The 27,208-nt window shown below is 39.0% G+C and overlaps 1 protein-coding gene across 12 annotated transcripts in view; it reads right to left on the reverse strand.

Moving 5' to 3' along the window:
- The window catches only part of camta1b (calmodulin binding transcription activator 1b), a 267,076-nt gene that overhangs the window by 89,559 nt on the left and 150,309 nt on the right, over positions 1-27,208 (reverse strand). For all 12 annotated transcript variants that reach the window (XM_057361347.1, XM_057361352.1, XM_057361351.1 and 9 more), the window contains one exon: positions 3,021-3,156. In XM_057361347.1, coding sequence (XP_057217330.1) covers positions 3,021-3,156 — 136 coding nt within the window. The remainder of the gene's footprint in view (positions 1-3,020; positions 3,157-27,208) is intronic.

Below are 27,208 nucleotides of genomic sequence, written 5' to 3' on the forward strand. Positions count from 1 at the left end.
CCCTCTAACAAAGCCTGTCTCTTCAGATGTAAATGTCCCAAAATAAGACATGTTTTACATAAAGACAATACAACTATTTTCAGACCATTAAGATTTTTTAATTCTATGATAAAGTGTCTTTACTGTAATGAGAACAGATGTTTTAAAGTTTCTTGCTTTTCTATCATTTGTTTTCTGAAGTAATGCAGCACTTTTATTCTGTATTACAGTAATAATTTGTACAATGAGTTGTATTACTGCATTACATAAACGATATCTTTTTTTGCATTACAGTAATGACACACAAACACACTTCATCACTTTCTTCAATCCCAGCTCAATCATCTTAGTTTCCCGTATTAGAGAAACTACCAAACTACTGCAATTATCCTCTCTGTCGCCGTGACTACTGCTCCCATGACTACTGCTGCCATCACTAGGTAACCAGCGGCTCAGGTGGATGCTGGTAACACAGCTTAGGTCTTTATCACAGCAAACAGAGATGGCAAAGGTATATAGATCATGCGATTGGTGTGTGGAGGACAAGAGGTGCAATCTGGGATACGTCTGAGGTTCATTTTTGGCCATCTACGTATATACCGGTGGTTTTGTAAACCGAAGCAACCTAAACATCACTTAAAGGAGTAGTTCACTTCAAAATAAGCCCCATTAACTTTTCTGAAATTATACAATCGTAAACAGCATCAATTTTTTTTAATTGTAATTAATGTTAAGTGTTGAATTTGTAGAGCATTGTGTTAGTTTCTGAGAAACACACATACTGATAAAAAAATGTATACATCAAATGCACTATAAGTCACTTGGGATAAATGTGTGCCAAAAGCATAAAGATAAATTAGGGATGCACGATAAATTATCGGCCATATCGGTATCGGCCGATAAATGGTCATTTTTTATGTTATCGGTATCAGCCGATAATAAAATTTAGGCCGAGATATTATAGCTGATGAATCATAAATCATGTCCTCTGGTTAAACTTCTTCAGCTGCATGCTGCTCACAGTTAAAATACTGTACAGTACTAATGGTTACCTTATTTTCTGCAGTCAATGTTTTCAAATAAAAGCAGTTGTCCACTTTTTGCCTTTTCAGTCTTACAGAATTTTATATTAATATATGTATTATACATGTATTATATATATGTTCATTATATTAATATATATATTTTATATTAACATATTAAATACTGTATATCGGCCAATATATCGGTTATCGGCTTCCAATGCTAACAAATTATCGGTTATCGGCCAAACTTTACATATTGGTGAAGAAGACACATTGAGAAGACAGACAAAAGGGAACTTCTTTACTACTGTTTAAAAAGCATCCCAGAATGCACCTCACGCACCAAACTAAATATTGATTTATTTTTGTGCAAGAAACATTACAAGTTGACTTAAAAAATCAGATGTATAGAATATCCCCCCACCCCTTTAAAAACTGAAGAGATTATGAATGGAGAATTTTTTATACGCTTATACGCTTTCATTTAAACTTTCTATCTATCTTAAGCCGGCAGGCATTTCTGTCATTACTTCAGAAAGAAACCAAAAGCCTCCTCAGTGGATGAGAGGATCACTGATGCGGAGACCAAATAAAACTCATTTAAACCTGATTCAAGTCTAATGTATCTCTTATTTTACTTGATTGGAATGAGAAATGTGTTTATTGGTTCAACACATTCAAATAGCCTCGGTCTATCGTACAAATTATATATATTAGATACAAATTTCTAGATACTTGTGGAAGTGTTTGAGCTGAGAGATGATTCCGGATTCTGTTCTTGCCATTTACATCGCAATATATCTAATGATGTGGACAGCAAAGTACAACACAAACAAGAAATAAACCCAAAGACTTATCGCTCCTGCCCTTTTAGGCCTTTAGTGCATGCGAAACCATCATCAGTCAGACGGGAGACATTCCTTTAGACCCGCCGTCCCTCCAGACAGAAACATCTTGTATGATTATTGATTCAACATCAGCTGTCCACCCATTTTCTATCGGGTTTTCAAAGTGTCAAACAAATTTGAAGGAATGACCAGCATTGAAGAAAAAGCCCTGAGAGAGGCACTAAACACAAGACATACAAACCGACATCCTTTATCTTTTCACATCAGCACGTCTTAAAGGAACAGTTCACCAAAAAATGGACATCCTGTCAGCATTTACTCTCATCTTATGTTCAAAACACGCATAACTTTCCATTTCTCAACTCTAAGTATCATAAAAGTAGTCCACATGACCAATTGTTATGAAAAGTTATGAAAATTATTGCTCCTGTCCCCATCCACTTTCATTGTATGGAAAGCAGCATTGATACTCTTCTGTGGAACACAAAAGAAATGAGGTCATACCGGTTTGGAAAGACCAAATGACACCCAAATGGATACGCTGTTCCTTTAAAGACCATACACACCTTTAAAGCCTAAACATACAACATACAAAGGAAACAAGTGCACAGAGTTCATGAGATCGACCGGTTTCCACGGGCAGGTAGAGAAGCGTCAGAGGAGACGCTCATCCGTGCGTCCACTTCATTCGTTTCTCTTCATTAGAGTCAGTGAGCGGGAACGAGAGGGCCGGAGACATGCTTCATTACGGTTCTTCATTTAAAGGGGCCACGCCTGAGCTGACACATTAGAGTCATCCGCACGGGGACGGCCAGCGCTACGATGAGGGGTGGAGGGGGCAGATTTTGGAAACGTCGTGTGGCAAGCTTTATCTATTTCATGATCTCTTGCCCACACCACATAATCGTGAAATACATTCACCCGGACCATTCAGAGGATGAAGCACCAACGTAGCAACATAGGCTCAACCAAGAGTGTGAACGTGGTATTTAATTAAAAAAATAATGACACTTGCAATCCAGTTCAAAACGGTCATGCTGGCTCTGTAACAACAGGTTTCATTCACATCACAAGCAGACGGACTGCTGGAGGCTTTTAACTGTGTGTCTGTGAGAATCCCTGCGGTAGAGAAACGTTATCTTACTGCTAATAGCGAGCGGTCTCTCACCTCCACTCCCTGCACTTTCAGCTTCATGTGATCCTCCCGCGTGGTTTTGCCGTCTTTTCTCTTTTTCCAGCAGTAGCCATCTTTCCTGTATTTCACCTTCTTCCTGTTGTAGAGTATCATAGACCCATTCTGCGGCCTGAGAGAGAGAGAGAGAGAGCGAGGTTAGATGACTCTGAAGTTTGATTTGTTTGTACGTATGTGAAAAGCTATGAGGGTAAACAAGAGAAACAACAAAAACGACTGATTAAAAAAAAAAAGAATACATGAAACTTCAATCTATGAACAGTGTTTTAAAATGGACTGAAAAACTGATAAATAATGAAAAAAGCAAGACTGTTTGCAAGGGATTTAGTTACATCGAAGGAAAATGATGCCAGAGCATTTGACGTAACTCTGACAATGTTTCCTAAAGCAAATTAAAGCTGCATCTATAAAATTGAAAATAAAATAACAAAACCATGGCTGAAACTAATCACTAAAATGTCAATCGATTAAAATAAATGATTCATATTTTCTTTGGACTAAACTCATTAAGGTCTCTTTTAGCATCTTGTTTCATAACAATGGCACTTTAAGATGCAACGACACCATAAAAAAAGTTCATAATGGCCGTTTCTCAATTCCAAGAACGCAAAGAACGGACTTGGATGGACGCGCCGCGAGTTCCTTACGTGATGCATCCTTGATATCGAGAACACATCAGGGTACTTTCGTGCGTTCTCTGTTCTTGTGTTCTTGAGTATTGAAACGGACTTTGGACACAAACGGCTAACCTCTCAAACTCTGTGTGACCTTTTCCCCTCTGAAGTAAACAAACAACCAAACCTTTTTCTTCAACATCCGTGTCTGGACACAAACATGCTTTAAAATCTAAAATAACACATATAGCCTTCAGTTTATAGATCAAAAGGGGTTTTAAAAGGAGCTGCTTTTACAACAAATACGTAATTCATATTTCCACCAATAATAAAACATTTTAAGATGTTAAGAGCTGATCTGAGTAAGCTACAGATCTTCATTATCATGACTTTGTCTCAACACATGTCGTCCACAACTTCGAGGCCTTTATTATAACACATCACTTAAATTTGTATTGTAAATTTGCAAAGACTGAAATACAAGCCAGAATGTATTCAATACATTTAAATTAAAACGAGATTTTAATTGTTGTATTATAGTAATCATTAACAAGACACTCACCAGAAGATAAAAAATGATCTCTGTGCATTTCATGGGGAGTAACTTCACTTAATTCAATGTAATTGTATAGTTTTATACATACATATTGTTTTAAAGCAGTTTATCAAAGAACAGTGCCTTACAAACCCTCCGGCAAACAAGCCATATGTGAGACTATACATTATGATCTATGATCATCTTGGCTACATCACGGAGAAAGAGAAAATTAAAAAGTAGAAATGCTTCATGAAAGTTAAGAATTTTCCTGTTGAAAAAAACAGCAATGCTGGTTAGGTAGGCTTTCAAGCATAGTTTGTGCTGGTTTAAGATGGTCCTAAACTGGTCCTGAGCTGGTTTAAGTTGGTCCTGAGCTGGTTTAGGACCATCTTAAAGCAGCACATGACCAGTTTAAACCAGCACATGACCAGCTTAAACCAGCACATGACCAGCTAAAACCAGCACATGACCAGCTAAAACCAGCACATGACCATCTTAAACCAGCACATGACCATCTTAAACCAGAACATGACCAGCTAAGGACCAGCACATGACCAGCTAAAACCAGCACATGACCATCTTAAACCAGCACATGACCAGCTTAAACCAGCACAAACCAGCTACCATGCTTCAAAACCTACCTAACCAGCATATGCAGTTTTTTCAACAGGGTTGGGATTAAAATGTGTCTGTTTCTTTTATCGTCATGCCCATAAAATAGACTTGATTTTGTTTTTCACATTCAAAGAGATTCGCCCAAGCAGTGAGTGGCTACGCTTAGAATAAATACTTTTCTCCATGTAGCACGGAGGTGAGCATTTTGTATCGGACGCTTCGGTGCAATGCTTAATATTTTAACAGGACTATTTATCTCGTGTGCGTCTAAGCCGCGCGCGCTCAGCTTCCTTTCCTCGGGACCTTTCGCTAAGCCATTTTCTTTTTTAATTGAAGGCAGTTTGTAGCGGGGAAAAAATGAAGCACTTTAGCAGGGGAGTGTGAGGTTAGCCCGGAGCACATTTCCCAAAAGCAGCCGGAACGAGAGCTCTTCCTCTTTCGCTCTCTGTGTGTACTTAGGAGATCCAATTAATCTTATCAGAATTATACATATTTATACACAGAGAACAGGGCGAAAGGAACGTTAACCGTTCTGTTATCAGACTTGGATGACGGGACGCCTCTTCTGTTTCAGCAACCTAATGTACCAGAAGAAAATGAAAATATGAGAGGGACGAGAAATGTTCTTAAAGCGACTGTCAGAACGCAACACTGTCTTATTCAAAGTACGGGATGTATTTGATTAAACGTAGGCCGTCGATACGAACGTGCGCTACGTGGACTTCGGCGGAGCTTTAGATATGTGTATAATGAATAATAAATGGATTTGTAATGCTTCATAATACATCAAATCTAGCAGTCGCACTTGAGCGCAGACATGTTTTAAAAGGACATTATAATGCAATCATGAAATAACTTGACGTGCCACCCTGATTCACAGCAGGTGCCTTTTTTAAAATGCACAAATTACAATATGATATCAAAGGGATTCACATCTGCATGTGCTCTGGGTTATGGCAATGTGTTTGAATTTCCTCATAACAACTTGGGGAAAGTTTTAGCTTTGATATTCTCTCCTCACCACGCGTTTCTAAATGATTCATTTTTACTCATTCGTTTTGCATATGAATATAGCTTCTGTTCGGAGTGGTGAAACACCGATTTCTATCTGAGCTTCAAGTGGAGGACACACCCACAAAAACACAGAGGAACCATGAGCAGAACCTAATGCTTAAAGGGACAGTTCCCACAAAAATCCCCCATTTTATGGACAAAAAAGACATTTCTCAAAATATCTTCTTTTGTGTTCCACAGAAAAGGAGTCATACACAGGTTTTGAATGACATAGGGGAGAATAAATGATAACAGAAGTGATGTGTTTTCACCTGTCTGATATCTCCCGGCTAATATTAAACTGCACCCAGTCCTCAGGAAAAAATAACCATGGTTTTACCATAGTAAAAATACAATAACAGTAAAAAATAACAACTTATTTCAGATTAATTGCCATTTGATTTACCATAGCTTTACAACAGATAGGTCAACTATGGTTTTCAAAAACGTGCACATTAAAAGTTTGCTTAAGCATTTTTAAAACACCACTGTCATGTAAATGAACGGCCAAAATGCATGAAAAAGTTTGTAGTTTTTAGTTAAGAACAATGTCTTGTAAACACCCCATAATTGACATAATTGTACAAAAGCATGTATAAAAGCATCTGCCAAATGCATACATGTAAAAAAGTAAATATGTAACGTACAAAACTATGACTACACGACCTGCTTTGAACATTAAACTCATCATTTCCTCAAGAAACTGAAGAAAGCTGGTAACCGAACAGTGTCGGCACCCATTTACTTCTACTTCTACACAAAACCAATGCAAGTGAATGGGTGCCAGTTAACAACATCCTTCAAAATATTTTCATTTGTGTTCTGTGGACGAAAGAAAGTCATACAGGCTTGAAATGACAAGAGGGTGAGTAAATGATGACAGAATTGTTTTTTTGGGTGACTATCCCTTTCACTTTTACCCTTCACAAAAGTGTCTCAATGAACGTTCAGTTTCACTCACAAATGGAACAACGCTTCGTGAGCAGCTTTATATGTTGGCTGCACTGTTGTTAAGAGTTTCGATTAGCAAAGCATCTCAATAAGACTCCTGATCGTTGATGAAATCCAGCCTCGGCCCAAATCACGACCCTCCAGACCTCAGAAATCGAATCCCGCTCGATCAAACCTTTAATTACATGAGGCAACATCCAATAACAGCGCAGCCACACCACATGTGTACATCCACATGCGTTGTCACAACATCGGCCGCGGCGCTGTCACCATGGTAATGAGGTGATTGATTGACGAGCGTGATCGCTGACATTGAGGGCCGGGCAGGTGGGAGAATACATGGGGGGTGATTTGTAACCGCCGGCCACCTCTGTTATCGTTTATTAAATCAACAGGCAAGGTGAGGAGATATGAAACAGGAGGAGAGGTAGGACTCCAGCAAGGATAAACAGATCAGATCCTGTGCCATATGGAATCGCCGTCCTTTAGGTGGCTAAATGCCAGCGGAAATGCTTGTGTGTTAAACAGGCGTCAGATGCCCGGAGATCAAGATGTGGTGTTTTAGGAACATTTAATGCCACTTTTAGTTCGATGCGCCTTTTCAATGTATATTTGCCATAACATACATTAAAACACTGATTTGCGAAAACTATGTTCAGTCTGTACTTTCGCTCAGGATGACTCCTGTTTTTCGGCTGGATGAAGCTGATGGATGTCAGGACAGTGATGGGTGGAGGGCTTTCGTCTACGTCTGATTGCTTCCAAACAAAAAAACCCTAAAACATCCCTACGCGGCTTATCGGAACAGCGGACCCCGAGGACGGCATGAAAGGGTATAAATAAAGGCCCGACTGACTTCTCCAGCCCACAAGTGGATTAGAAATTGGGTGTTTGTGTTTGTACGTTTAGCAGGGCTGGTGGGATAAGGAGGGGGTCGAGTCTGTAGCCTTATCTCTGAAAAGCAGAGAGCACCAGGCTACCCAGGATCAATAAGGCAACCACAGGCGACAAGCACTAACCTTAAAATGCACAACGCCCCCAGACCGCGCCACCCCAGCGAGCATTTGGTCAGGGTGAGTTTTCCAAAGGGCATGGAAAGGCCGCAGCATTCATGGCTGAATAATTGCATCCGGGAGCCGATGCATGGGACGGGCTTCCGATCGGCTCATATTCAGGCTTTCCTCTGGGAGCCGGAGGTTATCAATGGTGGTGGCATTTGGATCCGCCGCGCCAACTGTAATGGAAAGACTGAGCCGAGTTTCCGCCCTCCGGGAATATCGCATCGAGGCTTCTGCATTGTGTTAAGCGGATGAACGTGAAAAGAGTAAGGCCACGGAAGCCATTAAGCAAAATTAATTCATTACCGCTAACGTTGCTAACGTGTTGGTGGGTTGGTTTAGGTAGATGATGGTTTACTTTGCCCTCGGGTTACAAGCTACCTTCCCGAAAGAAGATAAAAATCACAGATGAGATCGCTTTATCTCAATTATTTCTCCTTGACATCAATGAGATTAAATGAAGGGCAATCGGAAACATTTGTCATTTTAGATAATTCTTCTAAAAGAAATCTCACAAATGTCTCATTAGAGTTTCAGAAGAGATCTCAACAATGTCTCAAACTGAGCTCAGATTTGTCAAGTCTGCAAAAGGATGCAATATGAACATTTCTTATCAAATTTACCCAAATCCAGATTGTTTTACCTCTACAATCTACATTGATTTTCCATCTCCATACTCTTCATGTGTTTAACCAAAACCACGCTCTCATTTGTTTCTGTTTTTATTTCTCCTGAGCCCCAAGTTCATGCTTAAATCAACACAACTGAGAATGTCATCAAATCTCCTGAGCTATGAAAGAGAAACATCTGATCAATAACATTTTCCTGTGGGTTATTCATGACAAAAAACCTTCAATTTACAACACCTGAAAAACAGGGTAAATAAACCGTTGAATCTATTTTATACAATTAATATGCAACAAAATAATAATATAATATAAATTAAATATAAAATAAATTGTTATAATATAACCAAACACAGAACGGAAGTTCTGTGGCCAATTAAACCGACTATAAAGATTGGCTCAGTGTTTAAATTGTACACATTTTCCACCCCTTACACCTACAACAACAATAACTTACCTCTCTAAAACATGCAAACAAATAAACTAAAATGATATAGAATAATAGATCATTATTAGACCAGAAATGCTCAAAATGATAAACAGTATAAAAAAATTGCACTAAAAATGCATTGATTAACATTAATATTGTGTTAAAATAAATAAATTACATGTTGTACTCACTTGTTTTCATTATTAAAAACAGACGAAAATGAATAAAATTGTTTAAAAAGTTGGTCTAATTTAATATGAAAAATGGATATAGCATTACCGAATGACAAAAAATCTTTAATTTACAACATCCGACAACAGGGTAAATAAACCATTGAATCTATGTAGTTTAAAAATGTGCCCGCACACATCTAGCAAAGTTTACAATGCCATGTAAAAATGACATACAAAAAAAAGACACAGACACACAATCTCACCACACATTCCTGCACAGAACATGAGACACACACACACGTGCACGGTCACCTCTGTGTTATCTGCTGTGAAAGAGACGGTGTGCGGTGGGATTCTACAGCAGGTTAATGAAGTTATTTGCGGTACAGGACTTCTTGTGAATACATCAGCATGGAGGCTGTGTGCTATCTGTGTTTGTCAGGGGTCAGAGCTCGTACCTGTCCATGACTCCATACACACCGTCTCCTACCTCCCCTCCTCACAACACACCCACAGGGAGTCAAATTAATTTTCGCCAGACTGCTGTGTGGTACAAAAAGCCGGCGTGGGATGCATGGCATCTTTGAAAAAGCAGATTTCAGATCGACCTTTAAGTTTCCCCACTGTGACCTTGTGTGGTACGAGTCAAACGAAAAGGGACGCTGTCATCAAAAATCAATTACAATCAGTGCATTTATCTGAAGAACATGTTTTGAAACTCCATCAAATACTTTGTGGAACTAACAGAACCACACAGAACCACACAGAAACATAGTAAGTAAGATTAAATAGACGGTTTAAGCGGCAACAACATAAACAAACGTTATGTGGCTCAAACTTAAAGGGATAGTTCACCCAAAATTGAAAATTCTGTCATCATTTACATACCCTCAAGTTGTCCCAAACCTGTATACATTTCTTGGCTCTGCTAAAGACAAAGGAAGATATTTGGAAGAATGTCAGTAACCAAACAGATCTCATCCCCCATTGACTGCCATATGAGGGAAAAATACTATGGGAGTCAAATGATGACAGAATTTTCCTTTTTGGGTGAACTATAACTTCCGGTAGACCTCCGCAAAGACTGTTGAGTAGGTTTAATTTAATTTAATACAAGTCATATACAATAAAATAATAATATAATATAAATGAAATATAAAATAAATTGTGATAATATAACCAAACACAGAACGGAAGTTCTCAACTCATCTTTATTTATATAGCACCAATAAAAACAACAATTGTTGACCAAGGTGCTTGACAATCAGAAATAAAAAAATAAAATAATAAAAAATAAAAGGAGAAGATACAACATAACATAGATCCCAGCACACATCACAACATACATCAGACCCCCGTAAAACAAATTAAATACAGTTAAAAGCCAAAGTAAAAAGGTAAGTTTTGAGTTTAACGGAAGTTCGGAACGGAAGTTCTGTGGCCAGGCACGGCGTGCCTCCAATTAAACCGACTATAAAGATTGGCTCAGTGTTTAAATTGTACACATTTTCCACCCCTTACACCTACAACAACAATAACTTACCTCTCTAAAACATGCAAACAAATAAACTAAAATGATATAGAATAATAGATCATTATTAGACCAGAAATGCTCAAAATGATAAACAGTATGAAAAAATTGCACTAAAAAAGCATTGATTAACATTAATGTTGTGTTAAAATAAATAAATTACATTTTGTACTCACTTGTTTTCATTTGAAAAGAAACAGACGAAAATGAATAAAATTGTTTAAAAAAGTTTGTCTAATTTAATATGAAAAATGGATATAGCATTACCGAATATTTGATCTGTGCAGTCTTTTCTACAAATTTTTGACTGTCATGTCTTCAGCTTTAATATATATATATATATATATTTAATCCAAAGTGACTGTATGTGCACTTTTCTTATTTTTGTCTGTTTGTTATTAAATGAGAAAACAGTCCAAACGCCCTTTGACCTCTGACCCTTTTAAAACCCTTGCGACTCATTCCAACACCATGTCACATCTATTCTCATTCCCGTCTCATCTCTGTCTCACACCTCTGTAATTTCATATCCATCATTAAAAGGCTGTGGGAGCGCGAGGCTCCGCCGGTGCGCTGGGCTATAAAAAGCATTCCACAGACGAGTACCTTGCCTTCCATTTCCATCTCTGTTGTAAATTGCCAATTTCTGGAGGCTTGACAACATTGTTCTCCCCACAAAGAGTGAGGTGAAGACAGCAGCTTATTAACCTAGACTCAGATGCGCCCACTGTTCAGGTTAATAACCGCAAAGCGAAGCGTCCGGGGCCCGTGGGGAGGGGACGGGAGCGTGCCGGGAGACCGCCGCTGACGATCATGCGAGAGACAGCAGATACAGAGAGCTTGCTGATTGCAGTAAGATTAGATTCATCTTTTGAAATGATATGAGAGACGTTGGCTGTTTTTTTGTTTCATGCCTCCGAGACGCTCTTTCTGTTTTCATGGCTGTATCTTATCTTAACATGTCTGTGTTGTGACATGCAGTTTGAAGCATTCGCACCCTGAGCCTGTCGTGACATAACCGGCCTGAGGCACAGGTGTGAAAAAGACCTGCTTCAGCTAAAATGTTTGCTCTTCATGAACCCTTAATACTACCGGTGACTGGTTTCATGGAGTCAGAACTGATCTGAAGTTGTTTTTTATTGTCAGTTTCTAACACCACGTGTCATGTTTTTATTTCACTGGAGACTCAAAGCACAAATTAAATTCACACTTAAAATGAATGTCATTGCATTAGGTGTCCACAGATGTAGTTCAGGCCATAGACATGATCCACTAATGTAACAAACACTTTGTATATAAACTGCACTGTTTAACCATTTAAAACCTCACCTTTTAAAAATGTGGGATAGCGCCACCTTTCTTTAAAAGCCATTTCACTTTGATACTTCATCTAATGCAATAAATGGTGTAGGTGTTCAAATGCCTCTTAAAAGTAGACTGTACTGTATTTGTACTTTACACTCTTCTGCATGCTTCTCTTATATTATTCTGTATGTCCTTTCTCCTGACACTAAGGGAGAGGGAGGGCTGTGACAGAGAGGTAACTGACTTTAGCCTTTCTGCTGGCTCATATTGTTCCTGTCAATAAATCCGAAAGGATCGGCTCTCATTCAGCCATGAGGAGTCATGGTGAGCAGCACTGTTCTGTCATTGTAGCTTATTGACCCATTTACCACACACAAGCACGAACACAACACACACACACACACACACACACACACACACACACACACACACACACACACACACACACACACACACACACACACACACACACACACAACACACACACACACACGCACTTTCAGTTCACGGGGACTTTAAATGTATGAGTACATCTGCTCTATTATAGTTCAGTTGTGATAACAGGAGTCACGCACAAAAATGCCACTGAAGGACTGACTGATAAATATGGCATCAGTTTAGTGTCTCGTGACCGTAAACAAGAAACATTCATGTACATGATTATCATGGCCAAAAAAATTCATGGTAACTATATTCTGGCAATATTCGTTGATGTTCAAAGTTTTTTAATAAACAAACATTCTTTCTTATTTTTGCTTATTTTGTTTTGAACACTGAACAAATAAATATATAGAGGCAGAAAGAGAGATAGCATCCATTGTGGGAAAATGGGAAATATGTGAAACGGGAAAATACTAAATGGGCGCTAAACTGCCTCCAGATACCGGCACTTAAAGGGGTCATTTGACACGGCTAAAACGAATATTATGGTTTGTTTTAGATGTAACGCAATGTGTATACACGATTTAAGGTTCAAAAACGCTGTATTTTCCACATACCGTGCATGTTTGTATCTCCTCTTTGTCCCGCCTCTCTGAAACGCGCAGATTTTTTACAAAGCTCGTCACTCTGAAAAGCGAGGTGTGCTGTGATTGGCCAGTTAACCAGTGCGTAGTGATTGGTGGAATACTGCAAGCGTGTGAGGGAAATGTAACGCCTCTTACCATATTTGGAACATCAGGTTCCTCTTCAATTGTACTGACAGGTACGCCCACCTTACTTGCGTATACATTTGGGCGGTCTTAGTCAAATCATACCATGAACTGATGTTGATTTGTGGGGGTGTGGTTACACGAGGCGTTTCAGGCAGGTCTGGTTGAGCATTCGCTTTTAGATTGAATGCATCTTTTGTTCTGACACTTTAATTTTTGCAATTTTACGTGTCTAATACATGCATGGGCAAAACACACCAAAGACACAGAAAAACACGTATTCGCACCATATAACCCCTTTAAATATTTATGTGCGTACTAAAACTATATCATTATTCAAGGTTAATAACATCCAGTTATTGTCAATAATGATATATCGTGTCACCCCCAATGCAAGCACAGTAATTTAACCTGTTTGGTGTTGTTTTGATGAAAAAAAATCTGTTTTTTAATGCTGATGTGTTTTGAAACTGAATTCAGTGTGAACTCTGAATAAAAAAAAGCTGCAAAGTTTATACTGTACATGACTAGATAGAACCGACAGGAAACAGATGATATAGCTCACAAACGGACTGGGCGAAATCTCTGAGCATCTGCGGAACACGGTCACCGGATGAACAGCTGACAGAGATAAACATGAGATTTAAAGGGTGATGTGGCTCTAAGACAACACATCCTTATACAAATCCAATATATCCAAAACCAAATGCCTCCGAAACAACACTGAAACATATTCCTCACAAAAACCAGCTGTCATGAGGGACACCAAACCTTACTGGTTTTATAGTGATGTTTGCTCATATTTGTGACATATCTCAAGGAGCATGTCTTTAGTTAAAAAAAAGCAACATGTCCATTTTAAAATTTTCAATAGCAAAGTTTTTAAAACAAAGCTGAACCAGAGATACATAATAAACATTTAAAAATGTACATTTATATTTATATTAAACTTAAGAAAAAGAGAAACAAATAAGCATTTTTAAGGAAACACTTCCATTATGTTCCAAGTGAAGCAATAGATGAATTTAATAAATAAACAGTGTTGACATTTGTGTGTCCTTTTGACAACGCTGTCAGCTCTTTCAATAGATGGCCTGAACCCATCCTGTAATCCATTCATTCATTGAAGCGAATAGCAGATTTGTCAATATTTATAATAAATATTTGATTTTTTTAAGCATCCGACAGTGACAACCTCATATTGTGTTACTGGAAAGACAAAAGCTTACATTTTTCATATTTTTTGCTTATAGACGGTTTCATCTTAACAACATAAACAAGCGTTACTGCGCATGCGTACTTTTGTGACCCCAACTGAACTTCCGGTACACATTCACAAACAATAGAGTGCCTGTAGATTATTTCTGCTAAAAATCAAAAGAAACCGAGAAGAACCGTTACTTGGCTAAACTCTTCTCTCCGATATTTTGAATTCAGACTCCGAGACCAAGTTCAACCACTAGATGTACCATGCGGTTTCTTTAAATGCGACCGAACTACAGGACCCATTCAACAAATTGTTTATTTAATAAAATGAACATACAACAAAATTCAACAAATCGTTTATTTAATACAATTATTATACAGTAAAATAATAATACAGATTAATATGAACATAAATTGAATTAAATATAAATAGTTATATTATTAGACACTAGTCAAACAAACCTAAAGTAACTGGGGGTCAGGCATGCGAAACGGTCTATACTGAAGAAAGGACCCGAGTATCTAGGAACAAGAGTATCACCGAAATCACAGAGAGCGGGGAATGTGACTTGAGCCACTAAAGATCAATAGAAAAAAAAAACAAGAGCAATCTTACAACCACACAGACACACTCTGAAAACACCTTAGAAACCACATAGCAACGCCCTGGCAACCACCCACAATCCGGTTTTCTTACATTTTCAGTACATTTAAACATCCAGATTTCAAGCAAAATGGTTAGATATTCAAAACGAGCTGCGATTTCATGCAGTTGCCGGCACACAAACTTTTTCCTTTAAGGTTTATCTAGATTTAACAATGTTTGATGAGCACTTCATGGATACTTTAGAGATCTCTATGGTAGAGTCGAGGAGAAAAGCTGACGCAGTGAGAAAACCAGAGCTACACCAATGAAAGAGCTACGCAGAAATCCTCCATTTATCAGAGACCAGCAAGATAAATAGCATTCGGCAGTAGCAGAGAGAGAAAGAGAGAGAGACAGCTTCTTTGTCCACTTGCTTATTTAGGAGGGGGGGCGATGACTTATAAATACTTCATCACCTGTGGGCTGGATCATCTACTCTTGCCTCATTCCAAACCCTCACCACAAATACCAGTGGAGACATGAATATCAATGACCACAGCATCATCCCTGCAGACACTTCTGGTTCACACGCTTTTGACCCCCATTTCCTGGTTCCATCACCGTACCCTGCAGGATGCCACTTTCAGAGAGCTTTCCCTTCCAAACCCCCCCTAAAACTCATCTAACCATCTCTCGTCCGCTTCAGATGAAGAGAACCGAACCACGATTTTACCTAACACACCCGACAGGAGCAGGTTAGTCTTGAAGTCAGACCGAGTATAAAGTGTAGAGACTGTCATTTGCATGACCTTTGGATAACTGATATACAACACAAACTTCACAGTTCATTTAGGTTTTAAGTTCAGTTTGGGTTCAGGTGGATTAAGGCCCGTTCACACCAGAACAGATTGCTATATTAGCATCCAGCCAACAAACAAAAACAATGTTAATTCTAGATTGCACGCTGCAGTTTTTTTTAAATGAGCGAGCATTAAAATGGTTTTGATTGGCTGTTCATTAGCAATTGACTTTCCTCTATATCTATAAGAAGTATACTAAAAAAGTATAATTCAAGTTCAATTTATTAAGTATACTACAAGTATACTAAAGCTCAAGTATAGTTTAAGTATAATACTAATTTAGTTTATAGAAGTGTACTTTTGAGCATACTTCAAGCGCAACGTAAACTTTGAGTACACATCGACATTTTTTGCCTGCGCTGCAACTATCCCACAAGTGAACTTACACTTACTAGTTCAGCTTACTAATTCAATACGTGTAGCACGTTTTAGTTCATGAAAGTTCACTTTGAAGAATACTCTCATTTAACTATTTGTGTTTACTGAGTCTTTTTATACTGCCAAGTATACACTTTAAGGGGCGGTTTCCCGGACAGGGATTAGCCAAAGCCAGGACTAGGCCTTAGCTAAATTAGGATATTTAAGGTGTTTTTAAAATCATACTTTACAAACAAACATTACTGTGAGCATCTTGAGACAAAACAATCGCACTGATCTATTTTAAGATATGCAAGTGCAAGTTGTTTTCGATCAAGACGGCACTAACATTTCAATTAAGCCCTGTCCGGGAAACAGCCCCCCAATTTTTTTTAAAGTGAACCTAATATCATAATAGTTTACTATTTACGTACTATTTCTGCACTTTCAGTACACTACATGTACTACACTACGTGTACGTTTACAAGACAGTATGTAAAACAATGTGAAAGAAGTATTTATTAGCCTCCTTAATCAAAGGAGTAAACACAAGTCAACTATACTTGGAATACGTCATTCATTATATACATTCACAGTATAATCAAGTATACTTCATTTGTAGTATATTTCTAGGAAGTACATAAAAGTAGAGTCAAAGTATGCTTTCTTGTTTTACAGTTTGAAAGAAGTATGCTAATAGCACACTTTATCTTTTATTTGTAAGGGGTGTACCGTAATCTCTCAAATTTAGATCGTTTTCCTTATAGTTATAATCCTTGGTGTGAACGTGTCTTCAGCTTGAAATATTTTGCTACTACAATAATAGGTCGGTTTGGGAAAACAACAATCTACTAACGATTTAAAAAACAACATAAAGAATGTGAGTTCTTCCTCACAAACCCCATTGCAGAAAACAAGTACAATACAGATAAAACAAGCGCGAATCACCCGTACAGTCCAGGATTTATCATACAGCTATCCGTGATACCGGGAATATAAAGATCTTCAGACTTACAGTGTTTTGAGATGTGGTAAATCAAGCACAAGCGCGTGTGCAGGTGGGCACTGCAGGTGGGAGAGCCGCGTGGGGTCTCTCTGGCGGACGGTGAAGCCAAATCCACTGAATGTCTCATTGCGTTTACAGCTGTCACTGCCATGCAGCTGGGTGAAGCACAACTCTGAAGACAAGAGCCTCATTCACTTGAAGACACCAAAGTGAAACTTTCTCTCTTTTTGTCTGTCTGCTCCTGTTTTATGAATGACTGTGTGTTTGTTACCGCCGGCCCATAAAGCACTTTTTTTGTCCCGCGGCGTCAGATTTACGCCCGTCGTTAAGCCCTTGACACCTTCCGCCCGTGTCGGCCCATCACGATGGCACGCCGCCCGTCTCATAGGGGGCGACACGCTATCACCATTACGCCTCATTAAAGAAGACGAGGCGGCTGTTGATGAAAGCCTCGGCACATCTCCGGCTTTGTCCAAACAAACAGTGTGTGTTACAGAACTCTGCTTATTGGTAGGAATAATTTGTTTGTGAGTTCGGGACACCTGTTACCCAGAATTCAAAGGCTATTTGTGTCTCCGGCGATAATAGGGAATCCCGTGGAGACATAACCGGATTCTGGAGTGTTTTTCTGCTGTCGGAAACGTGTCTGTGTTTCACACCTGCTGTAGTCTCACACACACACACATTCTCAAAGATTCCTACTGCTTGCATACCAGACTAAAGTTATGTACTGTCCCTTCACCATCACACAAACCTGTGGACATCATTACATTTCAAATAAAGCAGACATGACTCTTACATACACTCTCACACATGCGCATGTTTACTTCTCTGGATAAATGAAACCGAGGTACTTGTCTGAATTGTCATACTGTATGTAGCCTACTAAACTTTCGGTACGCAACAATTTCCTGTTTAACTTTCCTCATGGGATATTGGGTCCCCACAACGTAGTCAAAACCTGACGGACACACTCATGCTGTTCAATATGGAGTCTGTTGCTGTCTAACTTCTGCATTTGCCCTTGAGAAAAAGTTGTTTGTGTCAGTTGGGTCCCATGGGTGTGTGTGTATTTGTGTGCCGGAGGGGTGTGTATGAATACTGGAGGAGTGAGAGTGTTTCAAATAAACTCATTAGCATGACTTGATGAGGCTGAAGACGAGCTGAATAAAGAAGTGACCGGTGTGTGTGTGTGTGTGTGTGTGTGTGTGTGTACACTGCAATAGTGAAATGTGTGTTTGCTTGGTTTATAAGACGGAGTCAATGTCCTGTCAACAGTTCAACACAACTAAAGACTACTGTTTAGGGAGGACATACAGTAGTATGTATACTTTGCATTGTGTACACTTTTCCATTTGTATACTTCCGGTCAACAGTTTACAATCACTTGTATTGTTAGATGCAACAATTCCTAAAAAAAAACTAGTAGATTACTTACAGTATAGTATACTTCAAAGTGTACTTTAAAAATGTGCTGTAAGTATTCAACCAGAAAGCTTTGAGTATACCTACACTGTAAGTTCACTTTGCAGTTTATAGATTACAACTATACCACTATTTACTACTATTACACTCAAATGTATACTTATAAATTATACTTAAAAGTGCACTTCTATAAACTAAAACGTGGACCAATTTATTCCCAAACCTTAAGAACATACAGTATTATTGTGCCACATGAGAAATCTCACACGAATTCTCTCTCTGATGTTACAGCGTCACGTGTGATTGGTTATTCTCAGTATGTGTTCACGCTCTCTGCATGTGTGGCTTTGCACATGTATTCTGCTGGTGGAATATGTTTGCGCTGTATGATTGAGTATTATAAAGCCGAGCAGCGGGGTGTCACATAGGCACTGGTGAGTTCAGAGAAGCACCCCGGGTGTCTCTGCGTTCAGCTCCTGTGAGAATACATGAAGATGTGTGTAATGCAGGTGTATGTTCACCTGGAATCGGGTGTGCCCTTTAACTTTTGTTTTCATTGGGAGGGGTTTGAATACAATGTTACCATGAGTGAAAAATTCATCATACAATATACAATATGTTATCATGTTAGAATCAGAACAGTCGCGCCTTAAAGAACTGTAGGGGGGATACACGAGTGTCTAATAATGCCATGACTGTTTTCACAATGTGACAGCCTCTCGTCACATATTGCCTAAATACATAATCAAATCTTTCATAAAGAATCCAATTTATGGGCCTCATTTATGCAAAAATAAGCGAATGAATCCAAATCCAAACCTCTCCAGCTTTCCAGAACACGTCTAGCATCAGCACTACAAGATACCCGGAAATCCATCTTCCTCACCTCAGGATCTAAAGAGTTCAGGAGAGATGGAGTGAAGAACTTTCCTGCAAACATTCTCTTCTGACGTCCACAGAAGCTGGAGGCAAAGGTGATTCAAAAACATCTCTCTCTCTGAACACATTTCTATTCCACCTGTGTGAGGTCTTGCAGATAAAGTCACAGAAGCAGAAATCATTGTAATTACTCTTTAATTTATTGACTAATGGCCGCAGCCTCCCCTGACAGCAGCAATTGTTCTAATGTCCTGGCCACCTAGACACCGCTCAGGTCCTCTTTGGGCAGAGCAACTAAAATAATTTATCATTACAAGCACATTAAATTGAAACATATAGACCATAACTGCAGTCATTTATATTATTTTGCCTGTGCGTTTTTGTTCTCTGACTTTTTTAGCTTTGGAACAAAGTGGACGATTTTCCTCACGGTTAAAGCCGAACGCATGCTGATGCTTCTGGGGTCTCCGTGAATGACATGGATGGATGCAGGTGAACAAATTACAGAACTGGGACACCACTAACCAGATCTTAGAACTTTTAACACAAAAATTAAAATGTGATGTATATAAGGAAAGGTTATTGATAAAACATAAACTTCAAAGTGCAAATTACATTTGTACCATTAGCTACTATCCACATGGTGCCATAGTTTATGAATCACAAAGGGCCAAATTGATGAATGAAAGGTGTTGATATGTCAATTTTATGGGATCACATGTGAAATGCGGTGACATATTGTTTTTCCCGTGATCATTTTTGTAAGGGTCAAAGTCACCGTGCAACTACGAATTGATAATACTAGTTTTCTTACACAGCGTTGCAGTGATTATTATAAATGATCTACCCATGCACATCGTTATTTTGGTCAAATTAATTAGCAGTTTTAATCTTTAATCAAAAACATAAAGCTCCACTCCCCTTCTAAACAACAACTCTTCATGACCTAATGCCTGAAAAATAGGACTGACTATACTGACTGTCCAATGGGTACCGGTGGTGGTCAACTTACAACGATCCAATCAATTAGGGGAGGGCGAAATGAAGTCCCGCCCTACTTTTTTTTTAGAATTTCAGAAGCCGTTTCACTCGGATGTACGTCACGATATGGAATGGAAGACAATCACAACTTCCGTTTCATGGTGACTTTAAGCTTAAACTGGTTAACCAGTTCTTGTAAACACTTTTAATCTCACGTGTACATTATAATTTAAAAACGTCAAGTTCCTATTGACAATAATGTAATTGTAATGCATGCACATTGAGATTCATCTGTTTGTAGATGAATCGAATCAATTTGACTTGCTTTACTAAGTGCAGCAGGATATTTTATGAGAAATAAATGAAATTCGTACATGTTACACTTCACCACAACCTCAATATCCATTCATCAGAGACATCATCTATAGGTTAATCGTTCAGAACAGATGCATATGACGTGTTTTATCGCACTGTGAGCTTATGGAAATGAAAAGCCGCCGTGGCGATAACGGCCCGCTGTGTTTGAAGACATGTGTTCTGTTCACATTGTAAACCAAGGACAGACGACAGCGGAGTTCATTCAGGCACAAGACAAACACTTCCCACCCTCCCTGCTCATCTCAGCTTCTGTCTTTTCTCCTCTTTTTTATCTTCTCTGCCCTCCGATTTGTGGAGCGGATCGATAGAGTGATGCAGACGTTGGCGCTGAGGACAACAGAAGTGGCTGGTCCCCAGAGAGGAACAATAAGGACGGGCTCATCCCCCACCTCGACGACACTACCGGCTCCGAGCTACGAATGCATCTCGGAAGGTAGCCAAACGCTTTTCTACGTGCTTCGATCCGAGCGTGCACGTGAGTGGGCGTGCGTTTTGGCTTAGAAACATGGAGAGGCATCGATACCAAAGACACGGCGAGATGCTTTGTATGCAATAAATCGATGAACGTGGACACACGCTGCTGTCCTAAAAACATATTGTGACATTATACAGTTAGGAGGTGCTTCGAAAAGCATTTTCAAGCTACATAAAGTTTAACACGGTCTGTACAGCCGCCAAGCCTCAAGGTTTCTCGCTACAGCGAAACTTCGATTGAGAAACAACCGGACAGAAGAGAACGAGAGAGGAAAGAGAGTGAGAGAGAGAGACAGATAGATAGAGAGGTGGAGAAAGAGAAATGACTGAGGTTGAGACAAGAAAAAAGGAAGAGATCAGACGGAGAGAAATGGAGAAAGTTGGCAAGATACTCCGCTGCAGACTAATCCAGGTCTGAAGAAGCCAAACACAACTTTTCTGCCTCAGGAACAGAAGAGGAATGACCACAATTTATTTCCTAAAACTCGGGTCAAACAAATCTTGCCCCGTAATGCTACATGCTCACTGCAGGGGGCGCCCAAACACTGAATGTCTGTAACAACATTAACTTCATGCTTACCACAACTGTAAAACACATCTCCAGCCTTCAAATAGTGTTTGTACAATTAAAAATGCATCACCTATAAAACAAACAAAAAAAAGGAATAAAAAATTACACTGGCAATTACTTTGAGAGTTTTTCACATCAGTGCACTCAGGAAGAATGCTAAACAAACAGTTTTTACAGAGTGATTTATTACAGAAATCCAAATCGTTCCTTTTTTCGATATTTTGCCACATTTTTTTAAATTAAGAACCAGAGTACCAGATGAGCCACATCACCACAACACCACAAAGCTCCTCAGCACTTAACCTGGACCACATTTAAAAACTATACCCATGTCACAACATAATAACACACAACGCCTGTTCAATAGACCTTTTCTCCCACAGAGCCGTATCTTTGTGCCGACTTACTGTCAGCATGACGTCTGCTCTACTTTTCAGCTTATTTTGCCCAAGAACAGCTCAACAGCCACATCATGTAAAGCAAGAAAACAGAGTTTGTTTTGATCTTTTGATGTGATGTTCAGGTCTGGTGAATCTGAAATAAGACAGTAATAGAGTCGTACAGCAGCGTCAGACAGCGAACAGCTGTACAGAACACAGACTTTCTGTCTAATAATGATTTCACGCTGAATGATTTGAGAAAACAAAGCGTAATAAACAGTTCTGTTGATATATCCAGATTAGATGCAACTGTAAGTACTCGCAAACAACAAAAAAGATGCACTGCCATGAATCAAATGCTCATTCTAGAAGTTCAGTATCTTTGCACCCTGGCTGTCTAAGGTATAGTTTCAATGTTTTTTTGCATATTTCCATTAATTCATCAGATTTCAGCCATATATTGACAATTTTGTGTATCAATATGCCAATCGTAAACATTTTTCCAATGTAGTAGATACACATTATTTACACAGTAAATTACAATCTTGAGTACATTCTTAAGTATAAATTACAAAGTTGAGTAAAGTATTTTTACACTTCAAGTATCTGCATGTTTTTACTTTGAACAAACTTAACTACGTTATAAAGCACAATGTCATACTTTTCACTCCACTACATTTCATAAATACATTCTCTGTTGTTTTTACCTTACCGTACATAAAAATCTAGCACTTTCCTACTTTTATTTGAGTAAAAAAATACTACAAGTACTTTATTTGTATTTATGAAACTACTTTAAGTGGCGTAAAAAGTATGATGTGATTTAAAATGTAAGTAAAGCAGTGTTGGGTGTAACTAGTTACTAAGTAATTAGTTACTGTACTTTAATTACTTCCCCTTGAAAAAGTAAAGTAAGGGATTACTCTTATTTTTTCTGTAATTTAATTACAGTTACTTCTGATGTAATTAAACTAAATACTTTGTGTAATATATGTGTGTGTAATAGTGGAATTGACATCAAAATTCAAAGTCTAACTTTAAAATCCGTGCTTTAATGTATAATTCTCACATTTGTAATACTTTGGTCAGTTAATAAGAGTACTTTATGTAGTTTAATATTATTTATTTGAATGAATTAAATAAGCCGTTTCATGTCTATCCTTGAATCACTTAACTAATCAAGGTTGATATAGGATATAGAAAGTAATTAGTAATAAGTAACTAAATACTTTTTGGAGAGAGTAATTTGTACAGTAATCTAATTACACTATTGAATACGTAATTAGTAACTAGTAATTAATTACTTTTTCAGAGTAACTTACCCAACACTGAAGTAAAGTAAAAAAAAGTCCAAAGTAAAAAACATTGAAAAAAGAACTAATAACGTACAGATCAATGTACTTCAGTACAGTAAAAATAGTAGCCTACGATTCAATATTCGGGTCAAATATGGATATTCCCTAGGTTCATTTAAACCAACAGTTGTCCACATTTTACCCAACAAAATGTTTAGTGTTGGTTGTAAAGATTATAAAATAACAATAGATTTAAGCAAATTTCTGGAAAAATCAAACACTGGCGTAGGTCATTCAGTATAATCTTATTTTTAAAACCAAAAATATTTTAAATTGTAGAATATGATCTCTTCAAGCTGTTTCTACAGTATCTGTATCCTCAAACTCCACTACCTTCACCATCTCTTTTTCTCCTTCTCGCACGCTGGTTGTGTCAGACATGATATCTGCTCCAGAGAGAGCTGTGTGTGACTACAGATGCAGCAGGTGAAGGGGACTCGTGTGCGTGTGTGAGCGCACAGCTGTGCACACGTGGAACACTATCTGCTTGTCAAACATCACTAACACTTCCTGACTACAGCGCTCTTCTCTTTTGCTCATTTCCTCTGGTATCTGAAGGAAACGCCAGACGGATGTCTCCGGAGTGACGAGCGAAGCCCAAAACGCCAAGTCTGGAGCTCCTCGGCTGCAATGCATCGTGGGAGCGGGAGGGCTGCAGCTGTGAGCGTAGTCACGGTCGCTGTTGTGCGGAGAGAACCGGGGTCCCAGCGTGGGGTCGCTTACAGCAGCGTGTGTGCTGAGACAGCAGACGGCGAGAGAAGCCATATGATCCTGTCTAACCCTTCTGTAGAAAACACTCTTCCTCCACAACATTCTATGAGCCCTGTCCAGTTAACATTAAAGCACCAAGGAATAAGTATGCAAGTAGGCAAACAAAGACTCAAATCTTACAATGCACTGTCCCTTTGTGCATACATTAGATGTGTTAAAGGAGTATAGTTCACTTAAAAATGAAAATTCTTTCATCATTTACTTACAGTCATGTGATTCCAAACCTTCTTTTCTGTTACACGTGCAGGTTTTAATTGACATGAGGGTAATACAGAATCTTCATTATTGGGTGAACTGTCCATTTAAAGGCACGAACGATTTTAAGTTCACACTAACGGCCACTAGGGTTACAGTGAATTGTTGGCACGTTTCACAACTTGAGATTTTTTTGGGTGAACCGTCTCTTTAAAACCTCAGATTTTCCTCCACAATGCCCTTCTCCCCTCAATGTGAGCAGCAGTCTAATCGTTCTCTCTCTCCGCCTCGCACACACTCTCGCCGAGGGCAGTTTGTGCTGTCGGAGCGGTCAGCACCTTTAAAACACACCGGAGCTGATATGATTCATCTCTCTCCCCAGGGTGTCACGGAGCGGCGCTTCGCTTTTCCGTGATCACGGAGGCAGGGGGCGCTCGCTGACCGATCGTCGCCTCCACCAATAAGACCCGAGCGGGGCCTACTTCAGACGCTACGATCATCTCCCCTTCACCCGAGAATCTGACTAACGCTGCAATCAAAGCCGGGGTAGAGAGATTATGAGGAAGATGTGATCAAAGCACACAGGGAGCTCTCAGTGGCAGACTGGGTAAAAGCCTATTTACCTGTTTATTTGTTTACTCTGATCCCTGCTGGAGATTTAATGTGCTCCGGAGTTTAAATCTGAGGAGGCAGGATAATGGGGCGTAGGCCGGGACGGGCGGATACGTGCGCGGGTTTATTGAGACGAGAAGGAAAGAGATGCAGACGAGAGTAGAAGCTTAGTGGAGATAACCGAAACCACAGTGGGTTCGAAACACGGCCGAGACGCAGCTTTAAGCATTACACCACAGCGTGGATGTGAAGCTCGGTATACAGAGAGGATATTGGACACAAATTCAGTACATGACTGGAGTGTACAAATTTAGATGCTTCAAGTGCAACAAAAATCTCTGAAATACCAAGAATATTCTAGAAGATATAAGCCAGTGGAGTCAACCGGAAACAGCTTTCACAACCCATTCTGCTGTCACATATTTTCAAAAAACAAGATGTACAACAAGAAACAAATCATAAACAGGGGCTTTTATCCTGGAAGAAAGTCAAGTAACTCACCGGTTAAAACTCAAGATGACTATTAAAGGTTAATCTTAAATTGACTCTCATTGGTTGAAAATCAAGTTGACTCTCATTGGTTGACACTCAAGTTGACTCTCATTGGTTGAAAATCAAGTTGACTCTCATTGGTTAAAACTCAAATCGACTCTCGTTGGTTGAAACTCAAGTTGACTCTCAATGGTTGAAACTCTAGTTGACTCTCATTGGTTGAAACTCAAGTGGACTCTCATTGGTTGAAACTCAAGTTTACTCTCATTGGTTGAAACTCAAGTTTACTCTCATTGGTTGAAACTCAAGTTGACTCTCATTGGTTGAAACTCAAGTTGACTCTCATTGGTTGAAACTCAAGTTTACTCTCAATGGTTGAAACTCAAGTTGACCCTCACTGGTTGAAACTCAAGTTGACTCTCAATGGTTGAAACTCAAGTTGACTCTCATTGGTTGAAACTCAAGTTGACTCTCTTTGGTTGAAACTCAAGTTTACTCTCATTGGTTGAAACTCAAGTTTACTCTCATTGGTTGAAACTCAAGTTGACTCTCATTGGTTGAAACTCAAGTTGACTCTCATTGGTTGAAACTCAAGTTGACTCTCATTGGTTGAAACTCAAGTTGACTCTCATTGGTTGAAACTCAAGTTGACTCTCATTGGTTGAAACTCAAGTTGACTCTCATTGGTTGAAACTCAAGTTGACTCTCATTGGTTGAAACTCAAGTTGACTCTCATTGGTTGAAACTCAAGTTGACTCTCATTGGTTGAAACTCAAGTTGACTCTCATTGGTTGAAACTCAAGTTTACTCTCTTTGGTTGAAACTCAAGTTGACTCTCAATGGTTGAAACTCAAGTTGACTCTCTTTGGTTGAAACTCAAGTTGACTCTCAATGGTGGAAACTCAAGTTGACTCTCATTGGTTTGACTCTCATTGGTTGAAACTCAAGTTGACTCTCGTTGGTTGACACTCAAGTTGACTCTCATTGGTTGAAACGCATGTTGACTCTCATTGGTTGAAACTCAAGTTGACTCTCATTGGTTGACACTCAAGTTGACTCTCATTGGTTGAAACTCAAGTTGACTCTGGTTGATTGTTGATTTTTAGTGCAATTTAAGCTTAGCAACAGTCCATTTCAGGTTTAATTATTGACCAGAAATATTCTATTTAATTGTGATTTTTGCCAGCGATTTTGAAATATCTGAATAATACCTTCTACCATTCAAGGAGATAGGACTGTTCTCTTGCTATGACGTAAGAGGCTTTGCTAACATGGCCGCCTTGTGGCACGATGTCCGTAAACAGACTTTGGTTAAATCCAAGTTGACTCTCAATTCAACTCAATTCAACTGGTAAAGGCACAGCAGACATTATTTGTGTCTCTGGAAAAAGTGCACCAGGAAAATGTATTAGGAAAGTAGTTACGGTGAATTGTGATTTCATGTTGATATAACTAAACAGATGTCACGCTGTGGTTCAGTCTCATTTTAAAACCCCTCAACAATGGTTTTAACTGTCAACCACACACAAACGGATGCAGGAAAACACACATTCAGTAAATGAGCAGTCAGCTCCGCTCCTCTCTGCATGAA

The sequence above is a fragment of the Triplophysa rosa genome, linkage group LG20 (assembly GCF_024868665.1).
Source record: "Triplophysa rosa linkage group LG20, Trosa_1v2, whole genome shotgun sequence".
Lineage (NCBI taxonomy): Eukaryota > Metazoa > Chordata > Actinopteri > Cypriniformes > Nemacheilidae > Triplophysa > Triplophysa rosa.